The 26289-nt window shown below is 41.7% G+C and overlaps 2 protein-coding genes and 1 long non-coding RNA gene across 4 annotated transcripts in view; all 3 read left to right on the top strand.

Annotated features, from left to right (window-relative positions):
• Positions 1-5611: 5611 nt before the first annotated feature.
• On the top strand, positions 5612-12616 carry LOC129168712 (uncharacterized). The gene is made up of 5 exons (XR_008566321.1): positions 5612-6721; positions 8126-8162; positions 8260-8363; positions 8459-8526; positions 11848-12616. It is a non-coding gene; the product is annotated as an uncharacterized LOC129168712 (long non-coding RNA).
• A 2834-nt stretch (positions 12617-15450) lies between these two features.
• Positions 15451-17990, top strand: LOC129169384 (golgin subfamily A member 6-like protein 24). Its single transcript, XM_054755761.1, has 2 exons — positions 15451-17098; positions 17852-17990. The coding sequence occupies exons 1-2, from the start codon at positions 15451-15453 to the stop codon at positions 17857-17859; spliced, it is 1656 nt and encodes a 551-aa protein (XP_054611736.1). The 3' UTR covers positions 17860-17990.
• Positions 17527-26289, top strand: part of LOC129168710 (integrin-linked protein kinase-like) — a 15314-nt gene continuing 6551 nt past the window's right edge. The window contains exons 1-4 of one of the 2 annotated variants that reach the window (XM_054754285.1): positions 17527-18060; positions 18466-18533; positions 25907-26072; positions 26142-26237. In XM_054754285.1, the coding sequence (XP_054610260.1) occupies positions 17944-18060; positions 18466-18533; positions 25907-26072; positions 26142-26237 (447 nt within the window). In that variant the 5' untranslated portion in view covers positions 17527-17943. Of the gene's footprint in view, positions 18061-18393; positions 18534-25906; positions 26073-26141; positions 26238-26289 lie in introns of both variants that reach the window. The other variant, XM_054754286.1, reaches the window with a different exon arrangement.

The following is a 26289-nucleotide window of genomic DNA, read 5'->3' as shown; positions in this document are numbered from 1 at the left end:
ATAAGCAAATAAAACGTGTTTGACAAAAGGGTTTCGTTATTTGTCTTCTCTGCTGCTGAAAGCATCCACTTATTATGAGACGTAAATACAAACAGTCAGCTCTGCTCGGCTGGGCTAATCGGACGGGCCGGACCGAGCACACTGCTGCAAAAGCTGTCATGCAGCAACATTAGCATTAATATCATCACTCGACTCTCTCGTGGTAAATATTAGTACTAACAGTTTGTTACAGGAGACCAATGATACTAAGCAATTATCACAGCACATGACCGCCGCCGTTTCACACATTAAGAACCATCTGAAGCAAATGTGTGACACCCATTCTACACTGGAAAAGAGTAATGAAGCATTTGAAGGGTTATTTCACTGTAGAAAGGCTGGTGGTACGTACAATGGTGACCTTCAAAGCATAAAGTCTCATTTTGACGCAACTTGTTACTATAGCAAAAAAAAACGGCAGTGTAGCGAGCGTGCGCTTCCTATGTGTGACCTTACAACGTGTCCTTGTGTGCCAGTTCACATTTAAAGCAGCAGTGGCAAAGAAATAAATATTTTTTTCAAGAGATCTTTGCGATAAGAGGAACATGTCTCCTTCTTGCCACAGATTGCATCAGGGTGCCGCTCCAGCTCACACGTTATTTACTTCACAGCACCCGTCTGAAAATAATTGCTAGAACGTATCACAACAACCCTCTGGGCGCGGGGAGGTGTGTGGGGTGGGGGCAATATGACGGCCTGGAGGGGGCAAAAGACGTTGTGACACGAGTAATTATATTAACATTAAAACATAGAATTGGAATTATTATCATAATAATGAACACAATGTCTGTTCTGACTCAAAGAAAGGAGGCAAAAGACACTGACACATTGACAGGTAAGTCACGGAGTCCAAATGAGGCTTGAGTGTAATGAATAGTAATTTAATGAAGCTTAAGAAACATTTACGTTTTACATCCCGCTCTGTAAAACAGGGCAAGATCCACCCTGGTGGCATCGTGCCTCACGAGTGCGTGATTCATGAACGCATAGAGCTCCATTAGTGTCCCGCGGAAGCTGAATGTGCACTGGCGGCTTGTGACTGCTTTGGGATGGGGCGGACCACAAACTGTAGAACAATACGTGCTCTCACATTTAAGTCCCCAAATACCAGAAAATTCTCCAACAACGGCGAGTCGCTTTTGAGAAAATATGTTGCCTAAAGGGTTTGGAATGTTGCCAGATTTTGCGACAGATTTGCCAAGTTGGTAACACTGAGGTGGTCAGGCACACAATTGTGACAGTTAGGCGCTAATTGTTTTTCATTTTTATTCACATACCACCTATGGCAGCTGGCGTGCTCTTGGAGGTACAGATAATCCAGTTTGGGAACCTAGGATCTAGACTACTACGTTTGCCTTTCACGTCCTATTTAGTCCCAAATGCTGATATTATGTGGGAATGCATAAAGGTCAGATTTGATGATGTTATTGAGCGTTAATGTGCATATTTGTGCTGTGCAGCTCTCTGTAAAACAAAGCCCATGCTCAGGCTGGTGGATGGTGTGTCTACAGTATATTCATTTAGTGCTTTTAATTTGATGTTCCTGTCATAGTTTTACACAATACATAATAAATAAGAGAAATTAGATCGATATAATGTTTTTCTTTTGTTGAAAATCTTTCCCGGGGACTAGCTAGCGTGCTGCTAATGCTATTTTCATTCATTTTCGTCTTCAGTCATGGTCACATTGACACAAGTGTCACAAGTTGTCCCAGGATAATTGGCTGCAGGTGTGACCAGGTGACTCCTCCCAGGCCAAAGGTGTGCTGCAATAAAGCACAGATAGGCGGCAGCACTACAGAACATGACAACAATCCCCCAAATAGCTGTCCTCGGCTATGCCTGCCAGTAACTAGCAGCTCATAGCCCAAATTTTAGCTCGCAGTTCAAGACAAAAAATCAACCGAGACACAGCTCACATCTAAAAAACACTCATTATTTGGGGCACTCGTATGCCAAGGTACAGTATAAATGACAATAAAAAAAATACCGGAGGCAATACCTTTTCGCTTCTCTCTAGCCGTCGACGTACTCCGTGACACATCAGCTCACAGCGACAGTAGATACAAATAACTTTGGTCTTGTTGCGGCAGCCATCTGCCAGGGTTTTGAAGCTAACCATACCGTTCAAAATACCCTTTTCATTGTCCATTTCTGCTCAGTATTTGTTCCTGCTTGTGGCTCCACATCCACAGCTGCGTTTTCTCAAACTATGGTGTGGACTGAGGGTCAAACAGGATGTGGGCACGTTAATTGCATCTCAAAAAAAAATACTGCGGTTAAAATTTTCTTAACGCGTTATTATTGACATTGACAAATATACATTGACAGCCCTAATAAAAACATAATTATATTGATTATGAAATTAGTATTATTTTTAGTAGTGGTTATGGTAGTAGTAGTAATAATACTAATAAGAAATATAGGTAATTTATGATTAATCATTAATAAATAAATTGTTATAATACAAAAAATAATTACTATTTTAGTTATTATTTTATCATTAGGAATTGAACATCTCAACATCTCAGGCCATGCACTTCGGGTTTGCTCATCAGAGCTAGCTGATGTGCTTGCTGACATATTTAACCTGTCGCTTGCACAAGCATCTGTACCGACCTGCTTTAAGTCCACCACCATAGTGCCCGTACCCAAGAAGAGCAACGTGACCTGCTTGAATGACTATCGCCCTATAGCACTCACTCCTATTGTTATGAAGTGCTTTGAAAGAATAGTCATGACCCACATCAAAAAGAGAATCCTGGCCACTGTGGACCCTCTACAGTTTGCATCGCCAGAACCGGTCCACGGATGATGCAGTCAACACTGCCATCCACACAGCCCTTTCTCACCTACAGGGCCAGGACACATACGTCAGAATGCTATTTATAGACTATAGCTCTGCTTTTAATACAGTCTGCCCCCACAAACTCACAAATAAGCTCCTCACACTTGGCCTGTCTCCCTCCCTCTGTAACTGGGTGTTTAACTTTCTCACAGGCAGACCCCAGTCAGTCAGAGTCCACAATCGCACATCCAGCTCAAGAATTGTGAGCGCTGGGACCCCACAGGGGTGTGTGCTGAGTCCACTCCTCTACACGCTCTTCACCTACGATTGCGTGGCCTCCCAGAACAACACCAGCATCATTAAATTTGCGGATGACACTACAGTCATCGGACTGATCACTGGTGGTGTTGAAACATCATACAGAAGAGAGGTGGCGGACCTCATAGCTTGGTGTCGTGATAACAATCTCCTTCTCAATACAGATAAGACTAAAGAGATGATCATCGACCCAAGAACAAGTGAAAAGGAGCCGCATAGACCCCTGTTTATTGATGAGACTGAGGTGGAGAGGGTGAAAACCTTCAAGTTCCTTGGCACACACATCAGCGAGGACCTCACCTGGTCTCACAACACCCAACAAATTCTGAAGAAGTCCCAAAGGAGACTGTACTTCCTGAGAAGACTGAGGAAATTTGGCATGTCCACCAAAATCCTTAGTTGCTTCTATAGATGCACTATCAAAAGTGTCCTTACCGCCTCCATCACTGTTTGGTACGGTAACTGTACAACACGTGATAGGAAGGCACTCCAGCGGGTGATCAAGACCTCACAGAACATTGTTGGGGCAGCCCTCCCCTCACTGGAAGACATTTATAAAACTAGAGTCCTACGCAGAACACACAACCTCATCAAGGACAGCACACATCCACAACACTCATTATTCACACTCCTACCGTCAGGCAGACGCTACAGGAGTTTGAAGTCCAGGACCACAAGGCTGGCGAACAGCTTTTACCCACAGGCCATCAGGCTTCTCAACGAAGCACTCACACACGCCACACGCAACACACGCACACACTTATAGCACTTTATTTATTTATTTATTTATTTGTATTATTTATCTGTATTAATGTCTCTTCTGTTGTTGTTGCTTAATTTATTGGTATTTATGTTTCTTATGTTCTTATTCTTTTTCTTGTGTTTTCTTTCTTTTCTTGGGAGAATGAACAGAATAAGAATTTCATTGCATGGTATAACTGTCCGTTTTAATCTTGAATCTTGAATCATAACAACAATAACAAGAAATATTAGTAATTATTTTAATTATTAATAAATACATTGTTATAATAATTAGATATTATTTGAAATATATTATAAGTAGGCATTTAATAATAATATTAAACAAATATTATTGTATTGCTGTATTCAAATTACAATTACAGCAGGGAACCTTATCGATAACACTTTATAACTGTAATACGTGTGCCTTATGTAGCTGGATGAGAGGGTCAGAATATTAGAAACAGCTGTTACACATAAAAAGTGCAATGCGCCTTTAGTAAAGGATTGAAATAAATACAGTACTTTGAGATTGAGTTTGGGTTGGAAGTAATGCAAGCAAAGTGCACGTTGTCTGCCCCCTGGTGGTGGTAATGCAAAGCCTTCACAATGATCTAATAAAGTGCTACATCAAAAAATCGAATTCATATTATAATAATAAGAAGAAGAATATAGTAATAACAACAATAAATCCTTTTTATACACAATCCCCCCAAATAATAACAAACATCTTGTTATATGAATGCCTCTCTGACCATGTCAATCAAAAATCAACATTCTCATCAGAATTTTTCTATTGTCTTTTTTGTTCTGTTGCACTTTATTGTCTAACTCCAAGCTTGTTTGCTATGGAATCAATGTGCTGTATATCTAACTAGTAGCTCCAAAGAAAAAACAAACCCAAAAAGTTGGCCGTCAATATGTGTTGCCTGAGGCCGCCAGCTGGGCAAAGCAGTGATCAATAATAAATCTATGCTATCATATTAAAAGGCAAAAGTACACAACTTCCTGTACTTTTTCATCTAGTGCTATTGATTGTTGTGCTCTGCTGCACCCGCACGCACGCACAGACATACGCACCCGCACGCACACACGCACGCACACAATTCAGGACTTTGGTTTGAAATATTCATTCATGTCTGCGGTCGGTGTATGTTGCAGCAGTCACCAGCAGGGCGGCGATCATGAGGCGACAGTCAACTGGTATGTGCTTATGAAGTGATATCGTTCAAAAAAGGAGGTCCTTGAAAGTTTGCGGACTAATTATTCACGCCTACAGTCCTGCACATTGCCTTGCGTTGGCAGCAGTGACAGGCACAATGAGGACACCCCATCTGTGGCGCCCCCTATGGGTTGTGTCCAAAATGCTTTGGAAGACATGCTAGCATACAGTACATGTAACACAAATATCCTTAAAGTTTAGTTAGTAAGTACTGTAATGCTGTTAGTTAGCAATGTAGTAGTAGTAGTAGTAGTAGTAGTAGTAGTAGTAGTAAACTTAACAGTCAGGGATGTTGTAATACATTTAGGAGCCAGCGGGCTTCTTTAGCTCAAAAGAGGAATGTGCAGACGATGAAGACATGCCTGTCAATAATGTGAACATCTATTGATTTTGTGTCCGTTCTGTGTCCTGCAATGCGTTTTTAATTCTGCGCATGAGTTCCTCCATTATGAAAGCATGCAGCCCACATTTGAAAGCATTTTTTAAAGCAATCAGCCTGTCTGCTTGAAATCAATTGATGCCAACTGGCAGCCACACGAAAAGTGTTTGCTTGAATGTAAACTGCAACGTGACGCAAACTGCGTGCGTGCTGCAAAGTCCTGCAATGATGAGGTTTGAGCTATTTCCTGTTCACGGGTGATGGAAGTCATGCAGACCACCGAGCGTGTGGCGCACTACAACACCACGACGTCCTTGGCTGCACCATGCATTGCATGAATGGAGGTAGGAGAACCCATCCAGGATAATATGTTGTATATATTTTTATACTGTGTATGTATATACACAGCGGCCACATCATTAGGTACACCATCTAATGAGATCCAATCCAAACATTCAGTCTTTACAAAAATAATAATGCCCAATTTGACGGACACACATTTAACAATATGTTTATTATTGCGCTTGTAGTGTGCACATCGCACTGACTGCTCTTTCTAATATTTTGGCCCTCAAATATGGTCACCTTTTATCTCCTAGACTCATGCAACCATGCTGGGCCGCATTACATTTGGACTATTTATGCTTTTATACAAATAAATGATCCAATGTTGCTTTAAGACACTCGATTGTGAATGGATTATTGCAATAACAATGTCGCTAGCTTACTTTTATATTGCAGAAATAAATGTAAAAATACTTCCCAAGGAAGATTTTAGAATTCAGGAGGGTTTTTTTCTTTGTTCCTTTTTTGCACTCTCGCATTTTTAAGGCTTCCCAAGGTAAGACCTGAGTGCAGTATATTTATTAATTCTGTATTATCTTTTTACAGTATTCGTTTAAATAAAATATTATAAATATTACATAATAGTGCCTGTTATTATGATTATATTATTTGTATAGTGCTTTTGAAAGTTCAGATTATTTTCATGTTAATGTCTGTTGTTGTGTCCTCACTGTGTGATAAACAAAAGAAGTCGTTTTTACGTCCCACTATATAAATGGTTTAGTGTCATTTTATAATATAGACATAAATAAAATTTAATTTGCATTTTGTAAACATCTGTTTTCCTCAGAGTGCTTGGTTGCACTGACGTTGTGCTCTGTGGCTTTGTTTGTTTCCGTGTGCCTCAACCTTGCTTTCTGCGTCACACGACGAGCGTCTCTGTGGAGAGGTGCGTATGGTCACTTCATTATGCACACAGTTGAATAATCACATGAATTTATTATTATAATACAGTACACTCCTGGTCAAAATTGTAAAATTGCAAGAATTTACATTTTGCACTGTTGAATCTTAAGGAGTGGCCTAATGGTTAGCATGTTGGCCACACAGTCAGGAGATGGGGAAGATCTGGGTTTGAATCTCCGCTCGGGCATCTCTGTGTGGAGTTTGCATGTTCTCCCCGTGCGTGTGTGGGTTTTCTCCAGGTACTCCGGTTTCCTCCCACATTCCAAAAACATGCATGTTAGGTTAATTGGAGACTCTAAATTGTCCATAGGTATGAATGGTAGTGTGAATGGTGGTTTGTCTATATGTGCCCTGTGATTGGCTGGCAACCAGTCCAGGGTGTACCCCGCCTCTCTCAGGTGGGATAGGCTCCAGCATACCCCGTGACCCTAGTGAGGATAAGCAACATAGAAAATGGACGGATGGATGGAATCTTGAACATGACCTATTATGCTTTTTCTCTTTTCTGACCTATAAATGTTGTTACAATGTTGTATTCTCATGTTAAACGATGCCAATACGTCAGATAATGAGGTTTGCGCATTTGGAAGTGAGACCTGAAAGCAGTTTTGGACAGAATTTACATTTTTAACACAGTGTTCCACTGACGTCAACGCAACCCAGACTTCCTTATATGGGCATGCCCAGGCAAAGGACGAGGCGCCATCATGATCTTTCAGTGGAACAATGGAGCTTCAGGTTGTGCAGGGGCGTCAAACGGCAGCTGGCTATGTGGAGATGTTGCAGGGGGCATCCCTCATGACTGAAGGCCGTTGTCTGTGTGGTAATGACTGACTTTTTCAGCAGGACACCGCCGTTGTTCACAATGTACACCTGACAAAGGACTTCTTCCAGAGGAATAACCTCACTATTTTGGACCATCCTGCGTGTTCCCCTGATGTAAATCCAATTGAGAACAGTTGGGGATGGATGGCACGGGAGGTTTTAAAAAATGGACATCAGTTCCAGACAGTGGATGACCTCCATGAAACGTTCTTTACCACCTGGAGCAACATTCCCACTAGCCTCCTGGAAACACTGGCATCAAGCATGCCTAAACTAATTTTTCAAGTGATGAACAAGAATGGCACAGCCACTCATTACTGAGTCCTTTTTTGAACATTTGATTTCTATTTTGGGGGGTTTAAGTTTTAGTTTATTTTTATTTTAATTTTTATTTTTTAGCTATGGTTTTAAACATCTGATCAGCTGATGAACAGCATATTTCACTTTAATTTAATGCCTTGAACCTCCTTAAGATCCAACAGTGCAAAATGATCTTAAAATTTTGACAGGAGTGTAATAATAATTATTCAGCAAGTGTACCAGTTTTTCCTTTTCATGGCAGAAAGCTGCTGCTGTCCAAAGAAAGGTGCAGCACCGAGGTGACTTTACTGAATATTGTTGGCTTTTTTTTCACGCTACAACAACAGTTCCACTTTCTTAAAAGAGCCTGAAATTGTTGTTTGTGTGTTGTCAAAGGCCCTCACAGAACAGAGGTGGTTATGTTGGTCACCTCCACGGAGAAAAGGCTAAGCAGGAGAGATGGGAGAATCCAATCTATGGCAACATCCATGTGCACAAAGGTCGGAAGTGATGCTTGGGTGGAGGAAAAAAATGCTTTTTGATTTTTATTTGTTTTTGTTTGACTTTTCATGGACTGAAATGTTTTTGTGTTCAGGTTGTGACACTTTAAAAGAGTCTCACTTGGACCCTTGTTTGAATTCATCACTGCAGCTGCAAAATCAGGTGTCCATGCTGGAGTTTACTCTTTTATTCTCTTCTTCTCATACTTTTACACCAAACCTAGCCTGGCATCTTCTCTACTTAACTCAGGGGTGACCAAAGTGTGGCCTGAGGGCCATTTGTGGACCGTGGCTGTTTTTTTTATTGGCCCGCAGCACATTGTAAAAATATCATTTAACAGGAAAACTGAAAAAAAAATCCAGCAAAAACGAAAAAAATAAGCAGTAATTTACAAGAATAAAGTCTCCCACTCGAAGTCAGCTGGGATAGGCTCCAGCATGCCCCCGCGACCCTAATGAGGAGAAGCGGTATAGAAAATGAATGGATGGGATGTTAGGAGAAAAAAGTTGTGATCTAACAAGAAAAGTAATTTAATGCAGCGTTGTAATATTTTAGTTCATCAATTCGATCATTTTAGTTGCATGAAGTTGAAATATTACAGAAAAATATATTTTTTTAAAAGTCATAATGTTATGAAAAACGAAACAAAACAATGAATAAAGTTGTCATTTTTGGAAATTTAGGTTGTGGAAAAAGTTATAATATTAGGAGAATAAAGTCAAAATATTATGGGAATGAAGTCATAATTACGAGAGGAAAATTTACAAGATAAAAAAACAACAACAGAAATTTTAGCTCTTTTTTTAAGGGAATAAAGTCAAACTATCAAGAGAAAAAAGGCGGATGGAAGAAAGTTGAAATATTTTTTAAAAAAGCAACAGGAAAAATGGGAATAAAAATAGCAAAGAGCAAAGTTCATACTAACAGTACACTTTTTCACCTAATGTATATCACAAAGCTGAGATGCAGTTTTTAGCATCTTTACAAATACAGTATCAAAGTGGCCCTTGTATACTTCCATTTTTCAGTATTTTGCCCCCGCTGGAGCATTTTGGACACCCCTCACTTAACTTTTTTATGCAGTAGGTGGGCGACACTTTAAATGTTGGTATTGATCCAATACAGAGTAAATACAGGACTGGTATCGCCGATACCGATATTTTTTTTCTTCAAAATTTTGAAACTCATTGAATGATTTTGTGATTTTCCCTTTAATTGGTTGACCATGATTCTAAACAGAATGAAACACGGGACAACATTTTTAGGCAAACAAAAAAAAACAATTTGTACCAACACACTTATTTGCGAACCATTGAACAATCTGTAAATACAATAATAAAAGACAATGCAATAATATTAACAAAATAATACAATTATTCCCTTTATTACATACAATCGTATGAGTAAAATACTATAAGGTGAAGACGTGAATAAGTGCAATACAAGTAAAGAAAAGTAAAAACTACTATTGGCTCTAATTCAAATCCTTCAAAGCTTACCCAAGGACCAAGGACTGATTTATTGAGTTTGTCAAGAATATATAAATATAGGCAGCGGAACCTCACTTGGTGTGTATTTTGGTTAACTTTGGAAATTTACGGCAAAATTTGATCTCAATTTGCGTACATTTTCCAGTTAGCGTACGTCTTGTTGTGTTATTAACACACTGCATGAGTCCAACTGTGTTGCTAATGTGCAGTATATATCCTTGTTGGTGTCCTATTAGTACCTATTAATACACGGAAACAGGAAGCGGAAGTCATGTCTTGTCATTAGCGTTTGACCATGTAGTTCTTTGCTAACTATTGCGCCACAGGTGTCAATAATGATGACACAAAACACGTTTTTATAGTTTTACATGCAGAAAACAATTTTAAATTCATATAAATGATGAATGAAAGGGATAAACGAACATTTAAGGTTACGTTTGCATTCAGTGAAGATGTGATTGTTGCCATAGACACGATGTGGCAGTGAGATCCACCTGCTTAGTATTTTGCTGTGAGTTATTTCTTGAATTTAATAGTGTTTCTTGCCTTCTTTCTCAAAATGTTGGCACTTGCAACTTTCCTTGGCTCCATTTTGTAGCTGTTATCAAAAGAAAAACAGAGACTTGAGGTGAGAAACACTGCTGAATTCAAGAAATAACTCATAGCAAAACACGATAGTTGGTGTTGATCCTGCTGCCACATTGTGTCTTTGGCAGCGATCACGTCCTCAATGATGGTATATGATGTATTTATATGCATTTTGAATTGTTTTATGTATGTAAACCTATAATTTGAAAACTATAAAAAACATTTAAACTATAAAAACATTTTTGGCTTTCTGTAACGAATTCATTGGATTTACATTGTTCCTTATGGGAAAATTGATTTGGTTAGAATCACACCATGTGGAACTGATTAATGACCCTATCCAAGGTTCCACGATGTCCATCCATTTTCCTCATTAGAGTCGTTTGGAGCAGGGAGCCTATCCCAGCAATACACCCCGGACCGATGGCGGGACAATCGCATGACACATATAGACTAGTTCCACCCCACTAGTCGACCCAGTACCAGTACTACTCTGGTATCAATACTATAAACATTTGGACTGATCTGCCCCCACCTTTTAATAGAAACGTTCAAATGTCTGCCAAGTAAGAGTTTGTATGTCTCAGGAGATAAAAGAATAGAAAGAGTTGATTTGCAAAAAAAAAACATGTCAGTTTTTAGACATTTTGATCTACCTCTGGTCTGCTAAATATTACTTTCAATGTGCAGTCTAGAAATATCTTTTATATAAAATATTGTTTGCCAAAACCGCAATATTTGCTTCAACATTTGGTACAGTGTTTTTACTAAAAATCTCTGGAGGTGTTTTATAGTTTACAGTGCATCATTCGCCACTGATGAGGCAAAATATTATATACATTTCATTTCCATTCAATTCAATTCAGTTCAGTCGTGTCTTAGTTACTTAGCAGCATTAAGCAAAAGCTGCAGTTTTCACCAGACTTTGTCTCCACTGCATTGTCATGGTAAGTTTTGGTGCATATCAGGATAAAGGTCTGTATCAAATAAAATACAGTATTTTCATTTTCCCACCATTCAAGTCACCGTGGTGCATGTAAAAGCCATCGTCCATATTAGCGTCATAGCTCTATGAACCACAAAGTCATACGTTTACTAATAAACACATGGAAAACATACAAATATGGTGCTTTTTTTTACTTTTTGCTAACAGTTAAGGCTTGGTGTTAATTCTTAAATCAGTTTATCTTTGTAAAACCAGAATATCCTGTACTGGATCTACTGATGACATCTTTCGTATTTAGTTTTCTGTTTAGTCATGCAGATTTGCTTTCAGAGCGGAACACATTGTGGTCACCGTTTCCAAAAATAAACTAGAGGTGTGCGCTTCTTCAACCACAAGCTGCTGTCTTACAAACGCTTCCTGGATGCAAACAACAGCACTGACCCGTGTGATGTCTTCAAGTCCTCACAGGACCTCAACTACGCCTTTCTGGACCTGAAGGCGGCAGTACAGCGAAAAAAGAAGCTCCGAGGCGACCAGCTGCAGGTGATGGAAGTCTACCTGAACAGCGAGCAGGTGGCTGAGGAGAGGCAGGACACCATGGAGAGGGGGGACATGGACGGGAGGGTGGAGAACTCGTCGTGAGAGTCCACAGCATCCAGTGGGTTTCACACCAAAAAGCTGAGTAGCCCACCAACATTTTAAAGTGCATGCAGAGCTAGATAAACTTGCACAGTAGTTCAAATGCAGCTATTGCCATCTTGTGGAGTTGATAAAAAAAATGACACCAGGAGGTTGTCTACAGCCACAGCTGTTAATGCCATTGTTTGTTGTTTTACCAGCCTGCGGTGGCTATTTGCTCTTGTAGACCACACACACGGTGACTATAGGAGACTCTGCTTTGAATTGGAGCATTGACAGTATTCTTGTATGTTGGTCTCTTCAGATTAAATGCAATTTGCTGTTTTGCACGTACACATGTGCTTTTGTCTTCAACCAAGTTGAATCCGTATCTGATCCAGATCTGGCAACGTAACGTAAATGCAATAATCAATATGTTGACATCAGATCAGATTGTTATTTAAAGCGTTACGTAGGATCCTATAGTTCATCAAAAAGTAGAATACAAAAGTCTGCTCATTTTTTTGTTTTAAGTTAGAATCTTAGAAACTACAAAAAACAACAAACAAAAAACTGCAACTGTGTGTATATTTATTCTGTGGAGTTCATAAATCAAGCAAGCTGTACTGTATGTGTGATATAGTCTTTACTGTCCCCGGGGAAGGACGGGGGGAGTGGCACCATTGTCATCTGCAGCACTTTGGAGCCAAAATCATCTTTTGAAAGGACAGCTGCATAGCAGAATGAAGTCCAGTGAGCACATTCAGCACAGACTGACAGATAATCAATGCCTAACGATGGATCCTCCCCTGGCTCTGCTCGGCCTTTTTCTTCTTCATTCAACTGGTGCCAGCACACACACACACACACACACACACACACACATAAAGAACTACATTTAGAAGTGAACAAACAGAAAAGTGTGTTTATTAGCACGGGTGAGAGAGCGAAAAACTGGTAAAGTGCTGACATAACAAAACCAAGATGGCCTTTGACCCTAGCTGCATCAAACATTTTGGGATTGGACGTCACTGAAACAAATCAGTAGTGTTCTTCTTCTTCTTCTCCCGACATAGAACCGCAACGCTGTCTGATTATTTCCACGATAAAGTAACAGATGCTGTACAACTGAAGTCAAATATCCCGTACATGGCAGGAGCGCTGCTGTTTTTTAGAAACCCACGGACCAAAAATGCTAGTCAAAGATCTTCTCTAGTGGTGTCAGAGTGTTTGTCCCCTTCCTGATTTCTTATTTTTTTGCATGTTTGTCACGCTTAAATGTTTCAGATCATCAAACAAATTGAGATATTAGTCAATGACAAACCAACGGAACACAAAATGCAGTCAAAATGAAACTTTTTATTTTTAAGGGAGAAAAAAATCCAAACCTACATGGCCCTGTGTGAAAAAGTGATTGCCCCCTAAAGCTAATAACTGGTTGGGCCACCCTTAGCAGCAACAACTGAAATCAAGCGTTTCCGAACTTGCAATGAGTCTCTTACAGCGCTGGCCCACGCATCTTTGCAGAATTGTTGTAATTCAGCCACATTGGAGGGTTTTCCAGCATGAAGCGCCTTTTTAAGGTCATGCCACAGCATCTCAATAGGATTTAGGTCAGGACTTGAACTAGGCCACTCCAAAGTCTTCATTTTGTTTTACTTTAACCATTCAGAGGTGGACTTGCTGGTGTGTTTTGGATCAATGACTATATTTACATGTCATCAATATTCGAGTTAAGGTCAATATTCCGGTTTCTGAAACATTTGGCATAACCCGTTTACAAAAACACAAAACGTTGTCCGCACGGACAACGTCTCGACGCACGGGAAATTTTCTTCCTGTTTCCAAAAACAACAACACCGGCATGGAGGTTCATGAACGCCTTTGTTTGCGTTTTGGTGCTGGTACTGACCCCCCACCAGTACTTGACACTATTCTGTCTCACTTTCTTCATTAATGGAAGGCAACAACGTGAAGAAATAGGAAATGGAGCCGGAGCTGTGCCATCCACATCCATGCTGTATAACCATGCTGTATGCCCCCCGGACACTTTTGAAGATGCATTCATACGAACCCTGCTTCGCGTAACTACTTGCTCACCTTCTGATAGATTTCGCTATTGCGGTACTTTCTACCGTCAATAAAAGACATCATGCTCCTGTCTTTCACCACCGCTCCAAAAGTGTGGGGTTTCGGAAGTTCCTGCCGAAGACACAAGATTCCTTTCGAATAGAGCATGCGCTGAACACAAATTAGTGTACCTTTTGATCGGGATATCCCGATAGGTGTGTACATGACCTGATTTTCGGTTTAGAAAAGGAGTGGTAATATATTTGGGTTTTTAAAAAACGGAATATGATCCGTTTTTTCCAAAGGGTTATTGGTGTTTACGTGGCCATGAGCAACCGGGTTATTGCTAATATTCCGGTTATGATGGGGTTATTTGACTGCATGTAAGCGTAGCCATTGTACTGCTGCAGAACCCAAGTTGGTTTCAGCTTGAGGTCACCAAAAGATGGCTGGACATTCTCCTTCAGGATTTTTTGGTAGACAGCAGAATTCATGGTTCCATTTTCCCAAAGGTCTTGGCACTCTGCTGTTTCATAGGACCTACTGGAGAACACGCTAGTCAAAGATCCTCTATATAATAAGGGCACTCTGCTGTTTTTAAGGACCAATGCTAGCCAAAGATCCTCTACATGACAGGAGCACTCAGCTCTTTTTAGGAACCTATTAGCAAAAATGCTATGCTTTATTGAAGGTAACACTGAGTGTCAATAACAGCGTGAGCACAGGTGCTAGCATGCTAACACAACATGAGTGTCCCGGCTGGTCCACCAAGATGAAAGTCCTCCAAGCAGGTGATTAGATGTCGCCATGGCAACAAAAGACAGACAGCGTTTCAGCCACATGATGAGTTGCTATTTGATGGCGAACCAATTCCATATTATTGCTTTAATTGTGATGCCCATAACACACCCCCTATGTGGAGACACGTGTCATGACGGGCCACAAGGTAGCGTCCTGCGTGTCATAAGGTCATCATCGCCAAACATCAGAGCGCTGTCGTCCCTCATCAGAGAGGAAAGTTGTCGTTCAAAGAGGTGGAAAATAGTCCAATATCCATGTAGAGTTTCCCAGAATGCTACAAGAAAGCGCACTTGGGAAGCCGAGCGAGGTTCTGACTGCCAGGAGCCGTATCGGGAAGAAGCAATGCAGCGGCCCGCGAGCCTCCAAGGAGTGTTACCACAAGCAACAGCGTGACTCCCAGTCATGCCAAGTGGAGAGTGAAATTAAGCCACAAATACACTCCAAACACACTCCACACTTTTAACGAATCCAACCACCTTAACGTCACGTGACTTGTCTCCATGACAACTGGCTGAGACTGCTGGAGTTGTACCTGACATGTGAGGAGAGGTGCACCGTGTACTGCCAACCACCATGGAGACCAGAGACAACACTCAAAGTACTTTACAAGAAGACCACCTGCAACCTGCCACCTCTGCCGAGGAGGCCCAGCGGACCTCCACAGACCTCCTGCTCACAGGACGAGAGCAGGAGGTGACCGAAGGCAACAAGCGGGAGAAAGATAAACAGGTGGGTCCTGAGGAGGAGAAAAATAGTGACCAGGAGGTTGAGGAGAAAATGAGTTACCACAAGAAGGGAGAGCGCGACCATGATGAAAAGGAGAAAAAGAGCTACCAGGAGGAGGAGAAAATGAGTTACCACAAGAGGGGAGAACAGGACCATGATGAAAAGGAGAAAAAGAGCTACCAGGAGGAGGAGAAAATGAGTTACCACAAGAGGGGAGAGCGCGACCATGATGAAAAGGAGAAAAAGAACTACCAGGAGGAGGAGAAAGTGAGTTACCACAAGAAGGGAGAGAGGGACCATGATGAAAAGGAGAAAAAGAGCTACCAGGAGGAGGAGAAAGTGAGTTACCACAAGAAGGAAGTGAGGGACCATGATGAAAAGGAGAAAAAGAGCTACCAGGAGGAGGAGAAAGTGAGTTACCACAAGAAGGGAGAGAGGGACCATGATGAAAAGGAGAAAAAGAGCTACCAGGAGGAGGAGAAAGTGAGTTACCACAAGAAGGAAGAGAGGGACCATGATGAAAAGGAGAAAAAGAGCTACCAGGAGGAGGAGAAAGTGAGTTACCACAAGAAGGGAGAGAGGGACCATGATGAAAAGGAGAAAAAGAGCTACCAGGAGGAGGAGAAAGTGAGTTACCACAAGAAGGAAGAGAGGGACCATGATGAAAAGGAGAAAAAGAGCTACCAGGAGGAGGAGAAAGTGAGTTACCACAAGAAGGAAGAGAGGGACCATGATGAAAAGGAGAAAAAGAGCTACCAGGAGGAGGAGAAAATGAGTTTCTTTGTGACGAAAAAGGAAGGAAAAGAGGATGGCGTGGATGAACACTATGAGGAGAAGGAGGTGGAGAAAAGGACATACCACAGGGAGAAAGAGGGGGACCATGAGGAGGACGAAAAAGAGCGTGACGAGGAGGAGGAGGGAAAAAGTTGCCACCAGAAGGAGAATGACGAGGAGAAAGAAGAAAACAAGAGTGATCCGGAGGAGGGGGAGCGTGATCAAGAGGCGGCGTGGCACCAGAAGGCGGAGGAGAGTGATGAACAGGAGAGTGGCCAGGAGGAGGAGGAGAGTGATGAAGAGGAGAGTGGTCAGGAGGTGGAGAGTGATGAAGAGGAGAGTGATCAGGAGGTGGAGAGTGATGAAGAGGAGAGTGATCAGGAGAAGGATAATGATCAAGATGAGGAGAGTGACCAGGAGGAGGAAAAGAAGGACAAGGAGAAAGAGCGTGACCAAGAAGAGGAGGAGAGTGACAATGAGGAAGAGGAGGAGCAAAGCGACCAAGGGGAGAAGGAAACCGGGAGTGACTATAAGAAGGACGAGGAGGAGGAGAGTGACGATGATGACGAGAGTGGCCAGCAGGAGGAGGAGGAGAGCAACCATGAGGAGAAGAGAAATGAGGAGCAGGAGGGCGACAATGAGGAGGAAGAGGAGGATAAAGACAGTGACCGTGAAAAGCATAGCGAGCAAGCAGAAGAGAAGGAAGACGTGGAGAATGGAGGTGAGCAAAAGGACAGCGATAATGAGGAGGACGAGGAAGAGGAGGTGACGAGTCTTGAGGAGCAGGAGGAGAAAAGCATCAAAAAGGCCATGGGTGACCACGGGGAGGAGCACAACGTCCTCCAGGTAGGGCAGGTGAGACTGGGCCACGAGTGGAACGAAGCATCAAGGAGGCGCTGGCTGGAAAGATGGAGGAGCGGGAGGAGACTGAACGGAAGGCGCTCAGTCATCATGAGGGGGAGGAGGTACAGAGCAATGAGGAGGTGCTGGATGACGATCAGGAGGAGAAAAAGGGCAAGGAGGAGAGTGGCCGTGATGAGGAAGAGGCCTAGGAGAGCAACAGTGTGACCATTGAGACAATAGGGGCATGACCACGAGGAGCAGGACCGCAAAGAGGAGGCGTGACTATTGGGAAAGGTGGTGGGGGGGAAATGCTGATGAGGAGAGGATCACCAGGATGAAGATAAAATGAGGAAATGAGCAGGCACAGTGTGAAACAATGTATCAGTGCCAAATAAGGAGAGATGAGTTTGAATATGCAAATAATATTTATGAGTAAATTAACTGCAGCTATTATTAACATACAAACTTTAATTACAGTATTAATTAGTAGTATTATTAATATAATTAATTGCAGTTTAAGTGTGTGTTACAAATAACCCAATAATAAGAATAAATTCATCTGAAATTTTGCTGTTTTGTTGTTGTTTTTTTCATTAAAAAACAACCTTGTTTGCTGTTGCCGAATTTGTAGTGACGTAATATGGTGCCCAGCAGCCGGGAAGTTGCACTGCTGTGCTTCGTACACTAGAGGGCGTCCGTACACCGCTGTGCCTCCACAATACAATGGGCGAGGCTTCCCCACTGACGACCACCGCGCTTCCAGTTTGGAGAGCCAAGACTTTTTTTAAAGGTCTTGTGGGAGGAACGAAAGAGGACGATAGAGCTATCGTTTCGCCGCCGGTAAGTCGTTTTTGTTCCCCTTATGTATAACTTCCTTTTCAGTGTTTTGTTTTGCCTCACTTTGTCAACGTCAGATTTCAAACACCAAGCCTACCATAGAGCTATAGCTTATATCCCAAATGAGTCTCACTAAAACCTTTTATTTCCTACTTTTTTACTTTTCCTACAAAGCCATGCGGTTTTTATGATTTAGGTCAATCAGCTATGTGGTGTCTCTGCTTTAAATTCCGAATAAAGTTGTGCCAGTCCCACCGATGACACAATGGACAAAAATAGCTTGTACATACATTTGATATGAATTGGACTTGTTGAAAGAGTTTCTATACATTCCAGGCTACATGTCCCAGAGGCCAAAGGGCTTGAAAGGAGCATTCCAGTGTAAACATGGATGATATCTTCACACAGTGTCGGGAAGGGAATTCTGTGGCTGTGCGCTTGTGGTTGGACAACACAGAAAATGACCTCAATTTGGGGTGAGTAGACACAAATAGCCTGCAAAGAAGAAGAATCTAAGTGTTCCGTGTTCCATCAGATGCGGTCAAATAGTTTCCACATTGTGCATGCTGAGCAACTCTAGTTTTCCATTCCATCGTTTTCTTTTTTAAATTATGATGTCATCTACCTAAAATGAGAGAAATCAGAGCGATTTGGACATCATTTCACATTCAGTGCAGGCAAACCCGTGGAAAAAAACAATGACGGGGAAAAGTGCATTTTGGCCGGCATTCCCAGAAAGGAAGCTTGAGGACGTCACAGGCCAACATGATCTCACTGCCGGGCCAAGCAGGCCATATATGAGCAGCGTGTTGACAGCCAAGCGCACTAACACCCGAGGCCATTTCCTCTGTGCAGCTCCATCCTGGCCTTTGAGACGCTAGTCGTTATTGTTAAGGAGGAACACCTATGTTGGCCTTCCAGGCTGTTCAATCACAGCTTCAAGGACTTAGCAGCAAAGGCATGCAGTCATGATGAGCAGCTTGGAAATATTTGGACCCCCTGATTCTTTTTATAGCACACAGGGTTGCTGGATTCCACAGAGAGTGTGACGTCACGTCAGTGTCGGTCCCCTCCAACAACCTTTTTCAGCCCACCGGCGTTTCTGTTAAACTGGAGCGGTGAAAAAACAAAAAGAACTCGTAGAAATGGAACATACTGTCATGTAGAGATGCATAAAACAGAGAAAAGAAGATGATAACCTGCTTGTTCTCCGATAAAAACAATTCTCAAATTAAAGATCATTTAAAAAAATATGACTAATATACACTCCTGATCAAAATATTAAGACCAGTTGAAAAATTGTAAGAATGTACATTTTGCACTGTTGGATCTTAAGGAGGTTTTAAGTAGAGCTTCATAATATAAAAAAAAGACATGGGAGTGAGACAATAAATATTTTGTGTAAGCAATTTATTACAAACAAGCATTCAAGTTAAACAGGCTGTTCATCAGCTGCTGAAAAGTTTTACACCACAGCCTTTAAAAGCCCAAATCTTGGTAAAAATGTGGATTGAATGTGATTTTCTGTCACATGAGTCACACTGTCATGATCTCTTGATGGCAAAGGCAAAAAAGCTTTCTCCCTTTGAACGAGGTCGGATTGTTGAGCTGCATAAGCAAGGCCTCTCGCAGCGCGCCATTGCTGCTGAGGTTGGACGCAGGAAGACAGTCATTTGACACTTCTTCAAAGATCCTGAGGGCTTTTGGAACAAAAAAGTGTCAGACCCAAGAAAATGTCACCATCCCTGCACCGGAGGGTCCATCAAGACACAAGACCATCCTTGGCCCAAATGAAGGTTGTTACTGGTGTCGAGTGCCGTCTAATAACCATCAGACGGCATCTGCCAGAGAAGGCTTTTAAGAACAAAAAATGTCTTTAAAGGCCTCGTCTTTTTCAGTGCCACAAAATTGGCCGTTTGGAATTTGCACGAGCGCACCAAACATGGGGCATTCAAATGTGGAAGAAAATGTTATTCTCTGATGAGAAAAAAATGAACCTTGTGAAGCTCCTGATGGCTTCCAACGTTACTGGCATGACAAGGAGATCCCACCTGATCCCCCGTCATGATCTGGGGTGCTTTCTCTGTCAATGGAACAATGGAGCTTCAGGTTGTGCAGGGGCGTTAAACGGCAGCTGGCTATGTGGAGATGCTGCAGGGGGCATTCCTCATGACTGAAGGCCCTCGTCTGTGTGGTAATGACTGACTTCTCCAACAAGACAGTGCTGCAGTTCACAATGTACACCTGTTAAAGGACTTCTTCCAGAGGAAAAACCTCACTCTTTTGGACCATCCTGTGTGTTCCCCGAATGGACATCAGCTCCAGACAGTGGATGCCCTTCATGAAGCCATCTTCACCACCTGGAGCAACATTCCCACTAGCCTCGTCACGTTCTGGTTCAAACCGTGACCCCGGGATGCCGAGGCAGGATCCAAGTGCAGGTAAAAGTCTTTTAATTATAATAAGCAGAGCAAAAAACACAAACTAGCAGAACGCACATGGCAAAAACTGTGCTCTAACAAACCAGAGAAGATACCAGCTGAACTAAATAGGGGGAACTCGGTGCACATGAACTGCAGGTGCACATGAACACAAAAGTAAAGTCAGCAGAAAACAGAACAGAACAAAACAGGAAGTTATACAAAATAAAAGCCTGATAACCGTAACTAAGGTGGAAAGTAAATTGTCACGCGGATCATGACAGCCTCCTGGAAACACCAATTTTTCATGTAATTAACAAGAATGGCGCAGCTACCTATTTCTGAGTCCTTTTTTGAACATTTTATTTCTATTTTAGGGGGCTTTCAGGTTTGTTTGTTTTTTAGCTATGGTCTTAAACGCTTGATCAGCTGATAAACATCCTATTTCACTTATGCTTGTTTGCAATAAATTACTTCATTATGCTTTTGTGTCACTCCCATTTCTTATTTTTGCATTTTGAAGCTCTACTTATGTAGAACCTCCTTACGATCCAACAATGCAGACCAATGCATGATTATTTTATTTTTAGTGGGCATATAACAAAATACCGATGTAGCAAACCAGGGGTGTCCGAAGTGTGGGCACCATTTGCGGTCCCTTCGAATGGGCTGGGTTGAATGGGTTGAACTTGAGCTTCACTTTTGTCCACTTGCAATCGCTACGATTTAAGTCTGCGTATTAATTTGATACCAAACTGAAAAGGAAAGCTTAACAAACATGATAAACATGATAAAGCAGCATCCAAAGTACAAAAATACATACAACCAGAGATAAAGCCTCATTTTCGGGGTAATCTCCACGCTCTCATCCAGACACCTCTACTTTGGGAACTTAGGTACTAGAATAAAGACAAAATATTAAGAGAAAAAAGTTGTCATCTAACAGAAGAAAGTAGTAATTTTACGAGAATGCAGTTAGCGTCGTAATTTTATGAGGAAAAATAACATTTTAGTAGCGCAAAGCTGAAATATTAAAGAAAAAAGAAGACGTTATGTTTTTAAAGTTGCATTATGGGAAACAAACGAAACAACGAATAAAGTTGTATTTTTTGGAAAATTTGGTTGCGGAAAAAGTTCTAATGTTATAAGAATAAAGCCAAAAATATTATGGGAAAATTCCAAAAATACGACAACAGCAAAAATGGGTAAAAAAAGAGCAAAGAGCGAAGCATCACAAAGCTGAGATGTAGTTTTTTTTAACTATCTATATATATAACTATATATATATACACTGTATATAGATATGTGTGTGTGTGTGTAAAATATCAAACAGAGAAAACTACCATGCTATTTAACATTACGGTGGCTCCTCGATGTGCTGTTTATTATTATTTAAATATAGCTGCTATAAACTTCTTTCATAGTTCCTCCTTCGGTCACTGTCTTGCCTGTCATCCAGGAGGTGCTCCTCACACGAGGGGCTGATCATACATGGTTCAATAGATCCTCGCCATATCGTGATCGTGAGGCATGTATCGCGTATCGCATCATATCGTGAGGTTCCCTGAGATTCCCAGCCCTAATTTGGAGTGAATTTTCTGATTGGTTGAAGTGTTCCAGCTTGTATTCCCGTTCCCCATCTCTACTGAACAATGTCAGCACACTGCTTTCTTCTTATCTGCTTTTCTTTGGCCGTATTTCACCGCCAAGTGTTCCAAATGCTTTTCAAGCTCTTTCTACTCCTTGGCACTATCGCTAGCCATGACTCCCGTTAGCCAAAGACTGGACTGCGGTGGATTCGTCTGCACTGTGTGGGAACTTTGTCTGTACCAAATGTTCCATACGGGAAAATGCGACTACGAATACATGTACCTATATGTCTTGTTTTGGTAGCGCTCAGCACCCCAAACCTAGTCTGACACAAATAATTGGATGGGAATGGCCAAGAACAATGTCTGGTTCCTTTTTAACTTTAATCCAAAACAACAGAACATTGAACTTCTCCCCAGGCACAACACAAGGGCTGCCTGGAAGTGACAAGACCATATTTGAAGTATATTGATTGAATTGTACTTACATCCCCACTAGAGAGCTTGTTAACGTACTTCGTCTCTTTATGGACGTACTTCGTCTCTTCATGGACGCAACTTTGATCCAGACGTCTTATAATTTGTAAATAAAAGAATGCAGATTATTAGCAAAATGGATATACGTTTACATTTAATTGGTCATAGTTATTTATCAAAATAAAAGGTGTGGTGTTTCCACAGGATTGCGACCAATTTGTGGAGGTGGTGGGTTGCGGGTCGGGCAGTAGTTGTCAATTGGTTTCTGGCATGCCCCCACTGGGGGACAGAACTGTTTTTGCGAAAAAAAAACTATTGAGAAAAAACTGATCTATTTACTTATCTGTACTGTACGGACCGAACTCGAACCTGAAACCAGCGAAATGCAACAAAATGGAGAGCAGTGAAGCATGCAAGCGTATTCAAGAGTAGAACTGCATGCTGAGTACAACAGATTCAAACATGTTGGCAGGTCTGCGCTGGTGTTGAAAGTACTCCCTGGCTCTCACGCCTCCCTGACAGGTACCCCCCAAGGGGGCCCACCCCACTATTTGAGAAACACTGAGGTGGGGGGATACTTTATGATGTGATAGTCAGTTAATTGGCATAGTGCATAATTGGCATGACGCCTTAGCAAAACATGATTCAAACACATAAAAAGCAAAACAAAATGTTAATAATACAAAATAACTTTTATCTGTCACTTCTTTTTGTTGTTGTTTTTTTTTTTTTAATGTCACAATCACATGGCAATGGCTCAGGAGGAGCAGGAGCAGGTCGTCCAGAAACCGGAAGGTTGGCGGTTCGAGCCTCGCTCCCTCCACCCGGTCAGCGTCGTCGTGTCCCTGGGCAAACACTTCACCCACCTTGCGTCCGGTGCTGCCCACACTGGTGTATGAATGTGAATGAATGCTTGGTGGTGGTCGGAGGGGCCCTTGGTGTGAATTGGCATCCACGTTTCCATCAGTACTACTAGATTACCACAACCAGTGTGTGACTGAAGAGTGAATGAATAATGGCTTCACTTCATGTGAAGCGCTTTGGGTGCCTTGAAAAGCATCATATAAAATTTAATCCATTATCATTATTATTATTATTATTATTAATCAAGACACAGCCGCCTGTGAGTGCTTTTAGATGGGGGAGGAGCCCCGAGAAGAGCAATACATGCTTTCATGTTAGAGTCGCCAAAAGTCTCCTCTCTGTCGCTGTAGCCGCTTTTTTTGAAAAACTCGATGGGCCTGAACACTTGCTAAATATAGTGACAATGGAGACCAGTGCTCAAGCATTGAATCCAGTTTAGAAACTTAGTAAGGAGTGGAGATGACCCCGCCACCACACGGTCCCGCCCACGCCCTGGCAGCTGGCCGAGGTCAGGGCGGAGGAGGCTGAAGGTGATGGTTTGCCTGCATGTGTCAGCAGGCGTTTTATCACTGGAGCAGGCGTCCGGAGGCTCAAGACCACCGGCAGTGCAAGGAAGCGTGCACTTTTGTCTACATAAAGATTAGCACAGCGAGTCAGGCGGCAGGCAGGGTCTTCCCGCCAAGCTGTCATGGAGGAACGTCAGTCAAGAGTGCTGAGAAAAAACACATTTTTTTTTTTTACATTCCAGAAAAACAGGAAGTTGGAAAATGTTGACCTTTGACGTGGAAAAGAATGTCACTCCAAAGTTGGCAGTAGTGTGTGACCCCTCACTAAAAGACCACGTGACAAACTATATTCATTGCTAATATTGTACAGCACCTCTCTTCAATAGCACTCATCATAAATACATTGAAAAATGTATACTTAATCCATGTAATGGATATTGGTATCAGACGATTTTCCTCCTGGATGATTGGTATCGGCACCCCTACGAAGACGTTATTTATACTTCAAGAAAAAAGCTATCTCAGTTTGTGATATACGTAGGTGAAAAAGCATATCATTAGTGTGAACTTCGCTTTTTGCTGGGTTTTTTTGTTGCATTTTCAAAATATTTCAGCTTTCTTTGAGTACATTTTCTTCTTGTAATTATGACTTTATTCCCATAATATTTTGATTTTATTCCTGTAATATTAGGACTTTTTTCCCCCCAACCTAATTTCCCAAAAATTACAACTTCATTGTTTGTTTTGTTTGTTTCTCAAGATATTACAACATTAAAAAAAATGTTTTTTTTTTCTTAACTATTTCTACTTTAGGCTACTAAAATGATGTTACTTTTTCTCATAATATTCAGAGTTTGTTCTTGTAAAACCTTTTTTTCTCATTAGAATGTTTTTTTTTTCTTAGCATTTGACTTTATTCTGATAAAATGACAGTTTTTTTCCATTTTTATTGTGGGTTTTTTTTCACAAATATTTTAACTTTCTTGTGATACATTTTCTTCTCATAATTATGACTTTATTCCCATAATATTATAACTTTTTCCCCAACCTAATTTTACACAAATTACAACTTTTGTTTGTTGCTCATAATATGATGACTTTTTTTTTAAAGCATTCTTTAATATTTCAACTTTATGCCACTAAAATGAAAAATTGTAAATTATTTTTCCTGATATTATGATACTCGTAAAATTACAGCTTCTTTTTTGTTAGATTACAACATTTTTGTATTAATATTTGGACTTTATTCTTGTAAAAGTTATTGATTTTTCCATTTTTGCTGTTATTTCTTTTTTTTAGAATGTGTCACGGGCCAATAAAAAAACAACAGCAGGCTGACATTGGCCCCAGGGCCGCACTTTGGACACCCCTGATGTACAGTCATGTGAAAAAACCCCAGGAAATTTGTTACACACCTTTATGGGCCTGACAAGCACACATGTGGAATATTTGAGCAAGATTGAAAAACATGGCCGTCGTCAAGCAAAACGTCTCTGAAGGGGAGGGGGAAAATTTTCCCAAAGTCACTGAGCATTTGTCTAATGATTATAAAACTTATGAATATTACACGTATGCTAGCATGTCTTTAAAAGCATTTTCATTACAAGTGTCAGCCATCATCTTTGCAAAAACGATTCGCTTTGTTGTTTCTTCGCACACAAAACAAATACTAGCTTCATTGTGCTCGTTAGCCATGTTTTTTGTTTCCATTTGGCCCGGACAACTTTAAAGTCTGGCTTTATAAGCTCCTAGTGGGATATTTTCTACTTCCCATCAGTCTCAAATGCAACATCAGCAGGCAGAAAATAGCCATGCAATGCTAACCTCACTAGTCTCTGGAACCTCACTCCATTTACTTTTATTTCGAACGGGTTTCAGCTCCACAGCGACCCGTTTAGTCAGCAAACTGCCATTGTTAAGTCTGGCGCCCTCTGTTGGAAGCTGCCAAAACAACTCCTGTTGCTTTTTCTGTCCATTGCGGCGTCCCCCCCAGTGACGACCACGGCTTCAGCCCGCTGCACTGGGCCTGCAGGGAGGGGCGCGGTGGCGTGGTGGACATGCTGATCATGAGGGGCGCTCGCATTAACGTGATGAACCGCGGCGACGACACGCCTCTGCACCTGGCGGCCAGTCACGGCCACAGAGACATCGTGGCCAAGGTACGCCCGCATAAGAACGCCACAGTGACACACGTGCGTAGTGACGTCACCTCACATAACTTTATGCAGCTGATCCAGTGCAAGGCGGATCCCAACACTGTCAATGAACACGGGAACACGCCGCTGCATTACGCCTGCTTCTGGGGCCAAGACCAAGTGGCAGAGGTACTAACACCCCCACACTCACGCAGCTTGACAACGCCCTCTGCTGGAGAGA

This window comes from Dunckerocampus dactyliophorus, chromosome 16 (assembly GCF_027744805.1).
Source record: "Dunckerocampus dactyliophorus isolate RoL2022-P2 chromosome 16, RoL_Ddac_1.1, whole genome shotgun sequence".
NCBI lineage: Eukaryota > Metazoa > Chordata > Actinopteri > Syngnathiformes > Syngnathidae > Dunckerocampus > Dunckerocampus dactyliophorus.
The sequence above is the reverse complement of the archived record's forward strand: the minus strand, read 5'-3'. Positions and strand labels throughout refer to the sequence as shown.

Coding starts and splice junctions, on each gene's coding strand:
- LOC129169384 (XM_054755761.1), top strand. CDS start 15,451: ATGGAGACCAGAGACAACACTCAAAGTACTTTACAAGAAGACCACCTG.